The 18,024-nt window shown below is 40.1% G+C and overlaps 1 protein-coding gene across 2 annotated transcripts in view; it reads left to right on the top strand.

Moving 5' to 3' along the window:
• Window positions 1-17,439, top strand: part of RasGAP1 (Ras GTPase activating protein 1) — a 47,202-nt gene extending 29,763 nt beyond the window's left edge. The window contains exons 3-15 of one of the 2 annotated variants that reach the window (XM_022853720.2): window positions 6,535-6,712; window positions 6,983-7,200; window positions 7,342-7,459; window positions 7,918-8,220; window positions 8,487-8,804; window positions 9,049-9,282; window positions 9,548-9,724; window positions 10,263-10,571; window positions 11,091-11,195; window positions 11,485-11,806; window positions 12,878-13,118; window positions 13,657-13,836; window positions 14,317-17,439. In XM_022853720.2, coding sequence (XP_022709455.1) covers window positions 6,535-6,712; window positions 6,983-7,200; window positions 7,342-7,459; window positions 7,918-8,220; window positions 8,487-8,804; window positions 9,049-9,282; window positions 9,548-9,724; window positions 10,263-10,571; window positions 11,091-11,195; window positions 11,485-11,806; window positions 12,878-13,118; window positions 13,657-13,836; window positions 14,317-14,413 — 2,800 coding nt within the window. In that variant the 3' untranslated portion in view covers window positions 14,414-17,439. Of the gene's footprint in view, window positions 1-6,534; window positions 6,713-6,982; window positions 7,201-7,341; window positions 7,460-7,917; window positions 8,221-8,486; window positions 8,805-9,048; window positions 9,283-9,547; window positions 9,725-10,262; window positions 10,572-11,090; window positions 11,196-11,484; window positions 11,807-12,375; window positions 12,390-12,877; window positions 13,119-13,656; window positions 13,837-14,316 lie in introns of those variants that run through there. The other variant, XM_022853721.2, reaches the window with a different exon arrangement.
• The last annotated feature ends 585 nt before the right edge of the window (window positions 17,440-18,024 follow it).

The raw sequence follows: 18,024 nt of genomic DNA, 5'->3' as shown, positions 1-18,024 counted from the left end.
GAAAGCGTCGCTAATGGCGGCGGACACGCGCAAGTGATACGGCACGAGTGTATCTATTGGTGGAACAAGAACGTCAATAACAATGGAACCGAAAAAGAGAATGCAAATGGACCTTGAGAGCTGTTGCCGCCGCAGATACTGCTAACACGGTCCTAGTAGTTATCCTTATGCTGAAGAAAAAACACGATGAACAGGCTCACATCATCTGTTTGGGACTGACGGTAACCAGCGGCCTTACGGACGACGAAGAGCAGACGACAACGACGGGACTGATATTTGAATAATTCATGTATGAACTTTCTCAAGGAAGCAGAGTACGACCATGCCCAGATAACGCCCACAACGGATGATTCAAACAGGTCATAATGGGAGACACGCGCCTGAATGTTAAAGGTTGAAAAAATATCGAGAGAGAGAGAGAGAGAGAGAATGAAAGAAGGAAAATGCAAGTTCTAGTTAGAAAGAACACTTGGAACCATTTGAATGACGAAATGACGCCGTACAAATAGGATTAGCTAACTTTATGTACAAACAGGCTAGAAAGTAGGTGCAGCGTTTGCTCTATTTATGAAGAAACTTAAGGACGGGCGTCAAAGGCTGCAGGCGAATATGTCTAAGGAAAAACGATCATCGTAAGCGTAGCAGTGTGACATCCTTCAAATTACCACTAATCACTGCGTGCTTTAGCCTGCTTTTAAAATAAACGTTTTTGATGCTGTTAATTGTTACACAATTACAATATTTGGACAGGTAACGCCATTTGAGCTAACAAGCCTCGCTGTATATGTTTTGTAAGCAGTAGGACCTTCTATTTAGTGGGCGGCGTCGACCACATCGGTCAGTTGATCAATTGTCCTGAAGTAACGGACCTTCTTTTATGCGTTCATGTCTACTGCTACAATACGAATGCTGTCTATAACACGTCGTCATCCTGATGGTAAAACTAACGCGTAGCTGCGAATAGAGTAGAGGGAAAGAAAGAAAATGGTTGGCTGTTTTGATGGTAAGCATCGATATTTTCTAGATTATTGATCGTGTACATGCGGTGCACGTAGCTGCGAATGTGGGACGTTGCAGACATATATAGGCTTCAATGAGGTTATACAACCTATCGGGGTGGTTGAACGAGAAATGTCCTTTTTTTTTTTTTGATCTTAGGTTTAGGTTTGTAAAGAGCAATTTTCGAGCGTGACAAGATAAAATAAGACTAACAAGAAAATTTCTTGCTAATTTTAAAAACGCCTATATGAAAAATAAGCAAATGAATATTGTTAAATATATTGTTTATTTATTATTGCACGTATTTAGTTTTTTTCGCTGGTAATAAGTATTTTGCTCCTTTTTTTTTCGAGCTGTGCTTTCGGCGGGATGCGTCGATGGAATAAAGTCGATCTATCAATGGAGGGTGATTTCACTGCTCGTGAAATGCTACAGTAGTGCGGGGCTCCGGAATGATTCCATATAGTATACGGGGCATTGAAATCATTATTTCACATGAACACCAGATTTGTCTACGTTTGCCTGAACAAAACAAAATGCTATTTTCATATATTAATTCGGTTCAAGGAAAAAATGAGTTAGAATTGTCGTGATGTCAGTTGCTCAATAGGACCATCCAGGATGTCCTGCAATGTGTCTCACGCAGAAGCCATTGAGGAGTGCAAAAACGAGCTTGTTTATACAACGGTCTCACTGGTCTGCATTTTTACATTGATTTCTTCGAAGATTTAAGCATGAGTATCCGGTTATGTCGGTAAAATACTAAGCGACACGGATCCAATAGAATAACATCAACATACAGATGGTGTACGTGGATGGCCTGTTCCGTTAACTAACTACGATGTACACGCTGTTCAGTCATGACAGAATACAATTTACTCAGAGTAGAACGGAATAAATGTGTGACACGTCGGCGGATGATAATCGTGACACGACTGATTTGTAATAAAATAAAAATCTAACTGAGAGATTGATGTCACCTACGCGTATTTCAGTTGTTGTGCTTTGTGGTTTTTCAATGCCCGGGGGCGGTAGCAGTTTCGCAGTCATTCTAGTATGTAGAGCCTAAAATTGCGTGTCTCTATGACGTTGCGTCCTCTCATGTTCCTGCATCAAACCAAACAAAATCGGGTTAGAGAAAAAGAAAGGGCATGACATTATTGCCTACATTCGTATTGGGAAGCGTGAAGTTCGAAGTATGTTGTGTCTTCTTCTATTGCTAGTACTTCGCAAGCCGGTTCATTCTACTAGCAATACCTCATCGTAACATATCTGGCATGGTTCAGACGGTACGCTCAGCGACAGTCTCCTTATCGGTTTAGAAAAAACGGTCACGCACGAGAAAAGGGTAACAGAATGATTTTACCGTCAGCAGGAAGGCGGCAACCGTAGCGGCGGTGCCAGTGGCAGTAACAGCTCGTGGCTATTCAAATAATTCGAAAGAATCAAGCATCGCATCGTCATAGCCACCAGCGTCATTACGCCGTGATGGTCCCGTCATGCCACTTTTCTAGGTGTGGGCTCGTGTTCCCGCTCGCTGGTCCTTCTTGAAACTATTGTAACAACAAAAATTAGTTGTTGAAGGTGCAGCAGCAGCACACCTTTAGCAATTGCCGCCACTGATAGCGTAGAAACTCTAGCTTGTAGTCATACCCCGATATATCCAGCCACCCCAACAAGCAAGCGAGCGACTGATGGGTAATCGCTTAACGTTGGGACGCGATTATTGGGCATGACCGTTGCTACTTGAAGCACTTCAATATCATCGCAATGTTGTTGTATGCGGAATGCGGCTAGATTGTACAATAAGCTTCCACAGCCGCTCTCATTCCACCCGTCGTTCGGTGGGCATCGCTCTTTTAGACGCTTAGTCTGTGAAATCTGTCAGTTAACGAAGAGGTTTCAATTAGCGACCCAGCCCTAGTAATTATTGGTCGACCGTTTTATTGTAGTCCATAGGCTTTTCAGGCCGGTATCACCCGCACCGAATACTGTCAGTCCTAGAGTGAGGTGAAAATGAGTTTGATGTCCGTGTTTTCACCCGGAGAGTCGGCGAAGCTGTTCGGAGGAAGTAGGACCAAGCGTTCCTTCTTTGATGCATAATCACTCCATGGACACTCGTAGCAGTTGTCATACTAAACAGCAATTGTAAGACTAATTTTGTGCAAACTCCCTCAAAATGGTCCTACAGAGAAGGAACGCTTGTCACGATTGTATAGTTGGTTTCGTATCGGATTTTTGTCAGAAATCGTTAAATAGACGCTGTCGAAAAAAACTGCCGAGGACAAGCTGAGTGTCACATTCCAGGTCGATCGAGCTCTGATATTATTGCAGTCGTATTTTTTTCTGGGCTCACTAGTTGCTAGGTGCTGATGTCTATATATACGCACTCTTGGCAACTATTGGTCCGTCTATAGATCACGTATATATATGCTGCTTCATTCAGTCGGAATGTCCGTGAAAACCTTCATAGCTAGCGTTAATGCAACAGAGCTTACTAACACAAGTAGACATCGACAAACAAAACATAATTTATAATCTAAAATGTTTTTCCGTTAAATTAAAATGTTTGTTAGCAAGTAATATCACATTGAGGAATACGAAGAGATAGGACTGCTAACCAAGATGATTATATTAGGTGCGTGGTAATAAAAAAAAACGTGCAGGTCGATATCGTGCGAATGGTAGTGACCAAAGGGATCTTTTGACAAACATCGGCGTTGGATAATTTAGACAGCGTATAGAATTTCTTTTTGAAACACGCTTTTCCTAAAAGCCGTTATTGGCCTATTCTCTATTTGATGCTTTACGAATCCATATTCTATTATTTTCATAGTCGAACGTCTTTCTAAAGCCACTGTCTCCTAACGTTGTTTTGTAGATAGTTCATTGAATATTTCAAGTGGTCATAGGGTAGTTTCCTTATTAAACAACAACAACAACAAAATCCCTGTGTCTGCATATTAAGACTTTTACTTCATACAACAGTGACAATTGTGGCCGCGTTTAGAGTTACTTTGTGGCCCTAAACGCCGTCATAATTGACCTCAGGCCTAAGGGGCGGCATATGCTGTGCCTAAACAATACAGAATCAATGCTTGATTTACTGCATTAAAATTGACATTACTTAGAAGAGGTCCGCTGAATTTTTCAGCTTTCCTTCTTGTCCAAGGAACAAGCTGTGTATTTCTTTCTTCGTCGTGCGTAAATCTTTATTAACAGCGTCATTGGGGCTATTCTTGACCACAGTAAAACGCTCTGACGTTGTAGTAACTGTCACATCACGTTAAGATGTCTTTCGGGGACTCACTACGTACGTTCTGGAATATGGTATTTTTGTTTCTGTTAGAGAATCAGAAAATGATACCGATGCTTCTCGCAGTGGAAGAACGGTTCAACCTGAACAAACGCGTTGATCAAATCCGAAGGGAGCTTTTCGTCCCACTGCTTAGAGCACTTTCCTTCCAGTAAGCCTACTTATAAATCAGCGTCCATGCGTACTTCGAGGTAGGTCAGCTGAGTGGTCAGCATGGTACCCCGACGCATCCGCGTCTATTTCCTTATTTGTAACTGCATTGCCGCCTATATTGTACATTGTTATCGGCGTCATGGCATGCCTTGGCGTGGGCTAGCGCTCGACGACAGTTCCATCTATACCATACGTTATTGATCGTCTCTCTGCCTCAAGTTGTATTCTGTATAGATGGCTCTTTGTAGGTAACACCGAATAGGACAACGGTTTGATTACCTTTTAAAGAAGCTTATTTTTGGCCCGTTTGATCATAGCTTCGTATTTCTCTATGACAGTATCGCTATCATTATGTGATTCATTGCTCCTTTATCATACCCCTATCTAATTGCTAGCAAGTTCGAATTTGCAAATAGTCAGAATCGTTAATCATAGAAAGGAAAAGAAAGAAATACCGATCGTGATACAAATGTGTAACCGATGATCGCGTACTATCCATTGGATGTGCCAGACGTTGACCTTTAGCCTAGATAGGTAACAGGACTTTGTACAAGCATGGCACGTTTTATACCATGCTCTAAAAGGTTCTATACTGTCGAAACATTTATGCACTGCTATCTCTCTAATAACTTCCTACGAACCGTGTTACATGGTCCTTAAAAATGTAACAGTTCTATAAAACAGTTATAAAACGGTATTACAGCAAAGAAGAGATCCATGAGAGGATTTTACTACGCACGATATAGCGGGAAATTATTTATCTTAACGCCTGAAGGGTTCCGCATGAGACTTCGCGGGAGCGCAGCTATTGTGTATCCATCTGAACATTCTCCATATGCAAAAACACATATTCAACTCAAGCTATCCATCATCGTAGCTTAAAAGTATCTATAATTATAGTAATGATCCACGTAACTATGCGGGAGTCGTTTTGTGATTGCAGAGATCCTTTCCTTTGGACAACGTTATCAGGTCGAGAGTTTTCCTAAAAATAAATTTCTCCTTAGATCTATTTTTCTCATTTATTTACGAGTATAAATAAAGGATGCCTGCATTTAGGTCAATAAGTGCGCCCTTCATTTGCGACAAGTTAGACCAACTTAGCATTTCTTAAAGGCAATTTATTAAAAAGCGATACATCTTTTTGGCAACAGAGACAAGATGTAATGATGATCTATAAGATGTAATTACATAAAACGCGTTAGGGACAGTTACTTGTATAATTATCGCCTTAGTTTTAAAATGAAGTGAGAACTTTTGCCAGCGATAATGTGCACTATGCTTCTAGGCAATACAAAACGGAAGTTTTAAAACAGAAATCTTCGGTGAGTGTTTGCGCCAGTTCAAACTCTTCTGCTTTACGAGAAGACTAGAAAACACTCGATTAATAAGGTGAAAAAACATTGTACGTTAGTGCTTTTTTTTTTTTATTATTGTAAAAGAAACATAATAATATCTTTGTTTTTTTTTTCATTTAGCATTACAATATTACATTAGAGAATTGAAACCAAGCACACTATAATACATACATCACTGTAGAATTCATTTTTAATTTAACAATTTTCGGCTACCAGCATAGTAAACTGTGGTCAAGACGTATGTGGCTACAGAAAAGATGATGATGATCCATTAAACAGGCGTTATAATATACGCTCAGCCATAAACAAAAACGTCTGCACCTAATTCTAATGCTTACCTCAGATTATGATGTACCTTAATTGATTAAATGTAAATTTAGGGTCGAACTTGAAGTTTCAGCTTACAGCGACCGTTTAATGTACAATATTTCAGTATTAATGTAGTTTAATGTATAAAATAATTTTCGTTGAAGCATGGCTGAATTTGACGAGGGTACTTTATTCATTAAGTCAACGTCGGCCTCCGTAGACTATTCAAGGTTATTTTCATGTAAGCCTTAGTAGTCGCGATACCTATCGTTTAACCCTTGTACCTAAGAAGGCTGACGCATCCGTTTTAAATGTAACACAAGATCCAGTTATTTTCCATAGACTTAATAAGCTAACATGGGTGTTTTTGTGGTATCTTTTATTTGCTTCTGACTGCAGTCCTTTTATTGCGGAACAGTTTCGTTGCGACATCCCGCGTGACTTTCACCTGCTTAACATCTACGTCAATGAACGTGAAAAGGTTTCTAATAAGGACAAAGTTATCGGACGGGTGAGCCTTAGTCGCGGCGATATCCTCAAGTTTCACGCCAAAGAACACTGGTTCAACATTGATCCGGTGCGTTATTTTTCGAAGTTTTGAATTTGTACTCTCTTGATGTATCTACCGCTTTTAGATCATGACATTAGGCCGTTCTTTTAGCATACGTTCTCTGGGGCTCTAAAAGTGTTCGAAGGAACAAGATCTTCTCACTTTGACATATGTTCCTCGAGCTGCTTCCGGAGTTTGGTATTTTTTACTGACTATCGTTTCTCGTTGCAAATCAGTTACTAATGAGATTAGTGTTTGAAATTAATCGCTTACGCTGAACGTTGATCTTTATTACAGGTCGACGCTGACTCGGAGGTTCAAGGCAAAATACATTTATTTGTGGCTCTTCAGCATTTCCATGAAGGTCTTCAGTTGTCTACGATTCGACCGGTCTCTATGGTAGAGCTATTTCGAGCCGGTATTGAAACTCGATTGGTGCTTCGCATCGCCGAGTGCTGCGATCTCAATACGGTCCGAGGATACTGTGATCCTTATGCCGTAGTTATACTGTACAGGTTCGTACAAGTGTACATTCCGTAGAAAATAGCGTTAATTAGCCACTTGCTCCGAAATAAAGTAAGCCTTATTCTTTCATAACCATAGCAATACCTTTTTCAACGCAGGATGATGGTACTAACTACTTTTGTGTTGTTTAGAGATGGGGTAAAAGTGGACCAGAAACGGACAAAGGTTTTAAGAAAAACGTCACGACCATCGTTTGAAGAGACATTTGACTTTTTGCTTCAGCACGACTGGGACAGATTTGAAATTAAGGTAAATTTTTCAGCAAGGTTTTTTTAGGTTGCTTGCCAGCATACGTTAATTGTAAAATAAAACAGTTTTATAAATACACTATCAGATCCACACAATGAGAAGGACATCAAGGAGAAGGCTCTTTTGGCTGTGGTCGTCATGCCCTGAGCCAGCTTCTCTGGCTATTTCTCACGCGTCTGCCTGCGCACGGGACTCTACACCGAGAGCTTTTTCACGACCCTCTATAACCATTCTTATGCTTCCAAAACAAGGGAACCACAGTTAGCTCCGACAAAGATTTCGAAACGAACAATAGTATCCGAATTACTCATACACTGCTCGTATAACATAGCGGCATACAGCCGAGTCGGGCAGGTGAATCAACCAACGCCAATTTAGAACAGTCCAGCTGGCCAATTCATTAAAATTATTCATAGGCATGAGTGATTGATTAATAAATGTACGACGCAAATCCACAGGTTTCGCTGTTCCATGATGTCCAATTGGGTTCAAGCGTGTTTCTCGGCGAAGTACGACTAAATTGTTCGGCAATCGAGTTAAGGCAACAGGAACCACTGTCGGCGTGGTACTATCTCGGACCTCGGGAAGAATTTTCCCGGAAAAGTAACTCTCCCGAGCTAGGCGCGCTTCGTCTCAATTTACATTTTACCTCTGACACCGTATTTCCGTCTGCCACATATGAGCAGCTGCGGCAGCTAATTACATCTAGTTGGCAAGTCCAACCAATTACCTGTAGTGCTGCTTATATTATCTCACAGCTGGTATGTTCCGTTTCACTATTGAGGTACACTGACACAGGACGTGACAAGTGATCTCTAGTATTTGTTTCGATATGGTTATTCCTTTGCCTGGCTAATGTCTTCTGCTCTAAGAAAACGTTTTCGTCATTTCGATTTCATAATAATTATGATAAGTAAATGTTAATTAGATATGTTTTTATCAAATGGCTTTGGTTGTTCTTACAAAATTTGCCGCTTTGTGAACAAGCTATAGAAAATGATGTTTTTTGGTGCGGGCTCACCTTCAGGTTCCGGCCGGTGGTAAGGAAGCGATTACCCCCTTGGTACGCGTCCTTTGGGAAGCGAAACAAATTGTTCGATTCATGCGAGCGGTCGCCGAACACGAGATGCGACTGACGTCCGATGCCACAACCCTGTTTCGGGGGAACTCGCTGTTGTCTCGGTGCGTAGATGAGTTCATGAAGCTTGTTGGTATGAACTACCTCCAAAATACACTACGTCCTCTCATAGATCGGGTGCTGGCTGAAAAAAAACCGTGCGAAATCGATCCGACAAAACTCACAGATTCGACACGTCAGCTGCCGATCAATACGCACAATTTAAAGGTAAGCTACTCACTGGACCTTAAGGGGGGTTTTCTCCATTCAGCAGTCGTCACTTTCTTCTGTCTTCTTTCAAGCTGTGAAAAAACACATACATCCTCCGATATCTTTTTTTCGAGTTGTGTTATAAAGTAGCGTGAAATACAGAATGGTCTCGTTGACGGCTATCACTAATGGTTCGTCCACTAACCTTTAGAATTACTTCAATTTGATGCTGTTTACTATTTGTTGGTGCTTATTTCGGCAGGCGTACGCCGATGAAGCTTTTGAGGCAATCACGAAAAGCGCTGCGGACTGTCCGCCCGTACTTCGTGAGCTCTTTAACGCACTTAAACGTTTGGCAGCTAGACGATTTCCGAAAAATCCCCGAACTCAGTACTCAGTTGTGTCCGTGTTCGTATTTTTGCGGTTCTTCGCCGCGGCGATCCTCAACCCAAAGCTATTTGACCTCTGTCCGCCTCAGCGGAGTGTTGATCCACAGGTAACAAGTTTTATTGTATCTTCTGTCGCCAACCATTGATTGTATTGAAAAGAACAAGCGCATATATATATATATATATATATATATATATATATATATATATATATATGCCAAAGTTAAATAATTAAACAAGTATTCTATGGGAAACGTCATCCACTTGTAGATTTTCTCTTTTTGGGCAAAATCTCTATGAAAACAATGGAGCACGTTACAGAATGTGATATAATGAGCATGGATGGTTTTTTTGATTCTCGAATCTTCGTAGGCTAATCGTACGCTGACATTGATTTCAAAAGTCGTACAGAGTGTCGGCAACCTGACATCAAAGAACGTGGAGGCATCCAAGGCCCGCCAGGGCGAACGACTCAACTTTGTACCTTACAAAGAGGAGTATATGTGGCGATTTTATTCGGCATTTCTCAGTGAACAGCACCCTCAGCAGGTTCGTCTGTGCATCTTCAAAATTCTAATGGTCGTCTTTCTAACCTTCATTAATTGTCATTTCATTCGTCCATTGTTTTGTGAAACTTAAACTGAATTAGTTATTATTTTAAGATAAGAATCTCGCTTTGCAGAAGTAGTCTGCAAAAATAGTTAGTATTTTTACAGAAATAGAAAACGAACGACACTCTCCTTGGTGTTTCCATTTGGGCTATGTGATTTTTCATAAACGAAGTTTTTCGAAATTGGTTAAATTATACTGCAATGACTTCACGTATTTTTTTCTTATTAAAAACTGCTGTGCATTACTCTTAGCTGCGGTTGTTTTAGAAAAAAAATAATTAAAACAAAGTTTTTTTTATTCATTAAAACATGTCTTTGTTTGATAGTGCGTAACTGTATTCTCTCTCTCTTTCTTGCCTTCTTTCCCCTCTCCCTCTCAATGATGGACTTTCACGTAAAAAATAATTGAGAAATAGTTGCCGATACCAATAATGGTCATCAATGAAACTGACTGAACAGCTCAATTGATATTACAGGTGGCTAGTTTTCTTGAGATGATCTCATCTAACCTTTCAACGACTTTGACTACGTTACCCCGAGAGGTGAACTCGTCGAATCCGCCTGTCGTCCTTAAACAGGGTACGCTGGCAAAACGCGCCCAGGGACGTAATAAGCTCGGCTTGAAGCAATTCAAAAAAAGACATTTTTATCTCACAGCGAAGGCTCTATGCTATTCAAAGAGTAAGGATGTTACCCAACCACCCCAAGGTGAAATTCCCCTAGAAGAAGTACTCGGCGTTGAACGGTTACGGGAGGAAGCGTTCAAGTTAAATAATGTTATACAGGTGCGTATCACGAGGTTATTTCCTTTAAATTTTGCCACGGCTTTTGTGCTATTATGCACAATTTACTGACGGATATTGATTGTGTACAAAGAACATCCTTGTTTTGAAAGCGCTACGTTAAAGATCGACGATTCTCCCCACACGTTACTTTTTGAGGCAGAAACGAAAAACGGCATGACGCTTATAACGTTTACTCGCACATACGGAACGTTGCACATACTGATGCATAAGGTGTTGATGCGTAATTGCATGCCAACATAATCGTCCATATTTAATTGTATTCTTTTTTTTAAACACAGGTTCGGGCTTTAGCGTTCAACTTCAAAACAAATAATAAAGATGAACAGTCTCCCCTAAGACAAAACTTGATCCATTTCAAAATAGCTATTACCATCTGAATATGTATTTGGAGAACGAAGGATGGAGATGAATTGATCGTCCTTTAAGAACGTCAAACTTTGGTTAGTTTCTGGAACATCATGTATTGCATCTAATGATTTTTGGGCCGATTTTGATTAGGTTCTGCAGCCGTCGCGAATTTTATACATCCAGTGTAACAACTGCGTAGAGGAACAGGACTGGCTGGATATTTTACGGAGACTAACGGTCAACAATAGGATAAAGGTAAAGTAAACACAATCTACAGTGGGCGTTCGGCGGCAAAGTGATTCAAATTTAGTTCGCTTTATGTCTCTTTCGTATGATCTTTTTAATTGACTGAAAAAAAAAACAAAACGACCGAAATAGCAACGAGACAGAAGCGGCACACCCTTTACGATAGTTATCAAATTGTCTTCGTAAACTACGTAGTAGATATTTGTAAATGGACAGCAGCTGCTTCTATGTCTCTTGTTTTTCTACCATTATTGCTAGGGGTTTTGATATCGGTACCTAATGATAACTTGATTGCTAGGTTTCTACGTATCATCCAGAGGCGTTCGTTGCAAACGAGTGGCAATGCTGCGGGCAACGTCAAGAAACAGACGCAGGCTGTACCCCAACGACGCGTGGACCTGATCCACAACTGGCTGCGCAAATCGATCTTGATCGTGAACTGGAACGGCTTCATTCCCTCGTCGTTTCAAACTCGCACAATTTTAAGGCACTCATGGACACCTGTGATGAAATTTTGACTTTGCAACAGCAACAGCAGCATCTGCATCTGCACCATCATTCACAGTCACAACAGCAATCACAGCCACAACAGCAGTCACTTCACGCGGGCACGATCGCAGGTCTGTACTCATCATCTATATGCATATATGCTTTTTCTTTTTTTAATATGTTTCATAAAAAAAGAACTAGAAAGGACCAGTTCAAATAGGAAATGAGCTTTCGATAGAATAAGCTTTAAAAGAGTTGACAGTAAAGCGATATAAAAGTTCTATAAAATACCTTAACAAGGGTTTCCTATAGCCGAAATTTCACATGTTTATCGCTACCGTCAAGCATTGCTTCGGACGAGTGGATCCCTCTAACGTAAAATGTATTTATTTACGGCTTCGAACCTAGACCAAAGCATATGTCTTTAAGCTTGGTAAACAAAAACATCACGGTACGGCGTGTTAGCAATTCATCGACCCGCATCGTTGATTCTATCACGGCGCATGCTTTTTCGTCCTGTTTGAACCTTGTGAGCCTCTTAACCTCGTGGTCCTATCAGCCCTTTGGTTTCTGGCCGTTCGATATTAAGCATTACTTTTTTAGAACTGGAAATCGTACGATAATTAAATATCACTAAACGACCACCAATGACCGCACAAGGATTATCGTTAACGCAGTTACTATTCTATTACGCAAGCAGGCTTTGGATTATAGGTGAGTTGTTCATTGATTTCGTCTAACTGCTTCATAGAAACGATTCAAAAGATGAGCTTGTTTCGACGACGCCGCACACCCAATTAGAGTTTGTCGACCAACAACAGACGCGACGCTACCTTACTAACCAATATTTCGTATATAGTTGGCTAAATACGAATAGCAATTGTCGAAAAAAGGTCGTGTCTTGAAGAGACCTCTTTTTTTTTTCGCTTATTAAAATAATTCATCCGTATATCAATACAAAAACAAGTAGTTGATTCGTTTCCAAAGAACTATTATATTTTATTGTAGTGATCGATTCCCCTAACAATGTATGTAGCTAAAATGAGTGTAGCGGAAGCTGTCCTATCGGCCATGGGCTAGGATGCGAAGGCCAAGCACAAGTGTCCTCGTGCACAATACAATGGGCAGCATTAACGATGGTGGGTAATAAAATATTCGCCTTATGTATGATTACCGATTTTTGTTTGTTTTTCTTCTTACAGGACTGAATCCATGGTCTGATGACTTCACGTTGAGCTCGTCGTTCGAGGGCTCCGTTGCAAGTCATTCGGGCGCCTCTTCAGTGCTCACCGACACCCTCAACAATAACACGAACAACAATAGTAGCACTACCGCTAATAGTGGAATCGTCTGTACTGGCTCTCAGCAACATCAGTTAGATAATAATGGGACAGTCGGTAATCCTGACAGGGGTTCGCCCTATATCCAGGACGACATGAACAGGTTTGTATAACCATGGTAGCAACGTCCCGCTTCTGTAGCTCATCTGTTTACTAATAAAAGAATACCAATTGGATTATATAAATATGTACGTTCTCAATACAGAGCCGATGCGAATGATACTGGGTGTAGTAGCAGTGGCTTCATTTCTAAATCGTGCCTCAATGGGAAATCGATAGCTGTCGTTGTTTCACGACTATATTCGATTCCTTAAGCTGATGCCTGATAGCCACGTGCTGGAACAACTACTTAGGTTAAAATGGCAGGTGAAGACCTACACAGTTGTGGGAGTGATCAAAAATATGGGAACGGAATTTTGACAGTAGTACAAATAGAACTGGCTATAAATATTGAAAATAGCTAGATATAATACTGCGTTTTCTGTCAGGTGTGTTTGTGCTTACTGAGAACCCGACTAGACAAAAGTGTAATGTTATTGATTTTCACCGGATTCTCACGCTCTTCGTTGGAAATGTTCTCGGTCCTTGGCGCAAACGTTTATCGCGATTTTTTTTTGTTTGCATTTAACGAACGTGTATAGGACTATGGAAGATTTAAGCGCAATGACAGTCGGTGGAGGACGGAAAACGTCTTTTGAAATCGATGACGCACGTTCGATGAAAGTTGCCCTAATGGCATTAGCAAAATGCACCAACGAGTTGGAAACTAGGCACCGGAAATACAAAGACTACCAGATTACTGGCGCCGTCCGAGGAACCAAGTAAGTACGATAACATTCTACAATATGATCACAGATTCAACCGACTCTACTCACTTTTACCTATGGTACTGGTCATTTTTCTTCGCACATCTACAACATATGCTACCTGCATAGCTTCTTATTGTTACATGGTTCTGTCTAAAGAGTTTGATCGTAGTGCTTCTGCAGTGCTACCTTGCTTCGCTCAACTACATACTATATGTACTTGTTCATTATTGCACGCACAAAATGGTACCTGTTTAAGATTCTAGCATCTGTTAGGAGCATTAATTAATTCGTTTCTTCTAGTACAATTTCTCATAATGTTGTTTCTAGCCGAGAGCATAGGTCTGCGACGCAAATCGGAAACATTTAGTTTACTTGGTATAGTGAAAAAAAAAAGAAATAACAGAAATTGGAAACACCGTGCGCATTTACTTCTTTCTAGTAGTTTTCCATGCAAAGTTTTATGGGAACTTGCTCTCTGTCCCTAACTTGCAGACAAGCGCCGATCAGCTTAGAAGACAACTATATAGTGATGATGAAGCCTGCATCAATATCGTCTCAAAACATACATCAGTCGTTTTCGCGACGCTGAGCCAATGGACTTTGACCGGCACACCGTTAGTTGACCGAGCAGCGAAGTACGAACTAAACGTATAGGCCATGAAAAGCGTTTAGTAAACTGGTTAAAATTATCCATCGATGGCAACGTTGGATACATAACGGACGAGATATGACACATAACGAATGAAGGTCTTGTGATCCGAAAATCAGCCAGTGCATCGAAATTTCACGTCATCACAATTGCATCTGTATGTTACACATATTATCATAATGAGACGCGAACTCTTCACCAAATGTTTGCAAGCATTTCGAAGTAATGCAACGTTACTGCGACACGTCAATCGCTAGAAGATGGCGCTTGCATAGACATTTATTTTTTTTATTATTATTATTATTATTACTTGTCATAGTTACATAGGATCGTCGTCGCAATAGCATAACGTTCACGTTACTATTATTTCGATCATTATTATTGTACTCTTTTGCATCATCTTATTAGAAACTATATAATGCTATATATAACAGAATAGATCTATCAATATATGTATTTACTGTGAGAAAATGCGACTAGTGGCACACGGGGGTGGTCTCGAGTTGTTTTTAATGCTCGAGCGAAGTACGTTTGCCAGCGACTCCAAACACAACAGCCGAGAATGAGATAATTTAGAAAAGAGTAGATATTGACTAGGAGGAAATAGAAAAAGAGGTTTACGAGGATCTTTGCAATGCTACCGTTATTAAGGATTAAGGCCATAAATAAAAAAAAAAATGTTTTTTATATTCGTTTTTACTTCATATATTGTTAACAATTTGAAAAACTTCTATAAGACCGAAAAAAGAGTCAGTATTTTTGCCACGGTTCTTTTTTGTCAGGGGAGTGAAAACGTAAACCCTTATAAGTCTCCCGTTGTATTTTTGCTGTTATTTCAACCTCTTCTTCTTTATCCTTACGTTTTCTTCGAAACAATATGTTATTCTTTGTAAATTGGAGTTTTTAGAGAGGGCTCAATAACGCGAAAGGAAGCTAAGGGCATAATGTAGGAACGTAAGCTAGCATATATATTGCATGTACCGTGGTGTTTAAATGAATTATAAATACAATATAAGCTATCCGTGCATATATATTCTTACTGCTATATATATATATATATATATATATATAGGAAATGCATGTACTTTAGTTTTTGTCATTTTTACCTGTTATTTTGTAGTATCGAATCGTGGAGGATCGAGGAAACGTTAAGGAGTGGCAATAATGATAAGGAAGATACAAATAGAGGAACGAAGATTAAATAACGTGGTACTACTATTCATAGCATTGGTTAGTCGGCATAAATATTGATAATGACATGAAGCCAATTACGACGAGATTCGTAGCCATGTATATGGAAAAGGGAAGAGCACTGCACAAACCAAATATCACCCGGCCACCAGGGCGTTATCCGACTTCTTGCCATGTTAACTTATTGATGAATTAATTTCTATCTGGCTTGTGATTAACGCCAGCGAAATTCACTGAAAGCACGGTAGATATACAAAATATTTATATAGGATCTAAGTTAATTACACTGTTAATTTGACCTAAGTCAACAAAGTTTATGCGGGAGAAAGTGTTACAACCTCACATCACGTTTCCGGGGGGTCCGGGTGTTCACGTATAGCTTTATGCTCGTCCGGTTGAAACATCTAACATCGTATCTGTTTTCCAATCGAACACTGTATGCAGCACGCCGACAGAAAAGATATAAAGAAAGAAAAGAAGGAGTGCCAATTCAATCAATACGATTCCAGTGAAATAGATCATTCAACGGCTATGGACAAGTACAAACTAATGACGACCGTGCTTCATCAAATAGGACGACATATATTTAAAACAGTGTGTATTTTATTTCTTACAAATATAGTGTAACAGTATGACGAGCGCCCGAAATGGCAGTCGAGCAAATCAGCTTTGTTGTCGCTGCTTAGTTGAGTGGACGACCCAGTGTTCGTTTGTTGTTGTTTTATTCATCCCTTTATTAAATAGACTTGACAATGGCAAAACGTATTTATATCGCTGTTAAATAATCTTTTTAGTTCTAACCCTGCTCTCTATACGACATGTTGTGATCTACCCCACCTTTAACGTCGTTCCCGCTCATTGAATAGCACCCAACAGCGGCTTGCTTAATTAAACAATCATTGAGAGCTTCGAATCATCGTTCGGTGCCATGAGCTTTCGACGAGTCGTCTCGGGCTAGTTTTACATAACGGTACGTTTTACGATTCGGTGACCTAAAAGGCGGACCAGATATTCAACCGCTCTTTACTAGAACCATTGTGGATTTACAGAATTGTACGCGGGCCTCGAAGCGCCATTTTTGTAATAGGTGTAGCACAGATCTTCAAACGCGAGGAAGCTTTTATCTCATTCGAATCGTCAAGCGTGGTCAGAACACGTAGTTGAATCTTTTTACGAGCATAAACAGAACACTTCTATTTGAGTTAATAACGACTGTATGGCTTTAGACGGCTGGAAGCCTAAAAACGTAACGGCGAGTGGTTCGTCTAAAGTGGTAACTTAGTAACCCAACTAGAATAATGCCGTTTTTTCCCAATATCATTTGACAATATGTTTAACATATACAAAGAGTATAACAGCATTAGTAAAAAGATTGTATTTGGGTTACGTAACAGGAAATATCAAACAAAAACAATGGGAGATCGAAGCGACATCCACGAGCGGTGTGCATCTTGCACTCTATCGAATACGCCTTTACTATTTGCAGGGTACTTCGTATTTTTCGACTTAAGGAGGATAGCCTTAATGGAACACCACTCAGTATGAAGTAGGTTATACGCGAGAACCATGATTCATATTAACCAAAAGACGCCATATACCTGTGTATACAGTCAATTTCCAGCAGTCCACATAAGAGCAACATAAACCACATAGATTAACCAATTATATGGACTTCGATGATATAATGCGGCACGGTTTTTCCAAAAAAATTGGCAGTATTATAGCAGAAATAAACTTCTTAATAAAAGTATTAAATTACATTTTTAGAAAATCAATTAAGGCTTCTTTTGTCACTACTGCACGTTGCAAGGCAGGCGTAACAAGGCAATACAACTACAACATCGTTTCTTGTACGTCTATGAAAGGTCTTCATTGAAACTGAGTTCCTAGCAGGTCGACGTACATAGGTCCTTTTTTTTTTTTATGAGTCTTGCCAAAGCAATCTTGTAGCGAGCCAACTGCACGAAATATCTTACTTTTCATTGAAGTGATTCAATGAAAAGTAAGATTTATTCAGAATAGGCTCGTTTATGAACTTCATTTACATTTATGATTTGTGTATTTATCCTACACCAATTATAATGCAACTAGGGGTGCATGTTCGACCAAAGCAGGCGTGGCAGTTTTTATAAATTTAGGTCGACAGGCAAGGGTTCCGCTGGCGAAGACAGGTCTAGAAATCATTGTTCATCCTACCGAACGAGTAAGCTTGCCGTCGACTCTCGCGTTAGGGTTGTGGGATGGATCGTTCTAAGAAAGCAGCGTAAGCTGAATGAGCTGCTAACTACAACAGCAACTGTTACAGCTAGTAGCTCGTACTGGTGAGTGATTCGCTCAAAATAGTATTGACTATTGTTACT

Source organism: Varroa jacobsoni, unplaced genomic scaffold (assembly GCF_002532875.2).
Source record: "Varroa jacobsoni isolate VJ856 unplaced genomic scaffold, vjacob_1.0 contig02016, whole genome shotgun sequence".
NCBI lineage: Eukaryota > Metazoa > Arthropoda > Arachnida > Mesostigmata > Varroidae > Varroa > Varroa jacobsoni.
Note: the sequence above shows the minus strand (reverse complement) of the source record. Positions and strands in the feature narration are given on the sequence as shown.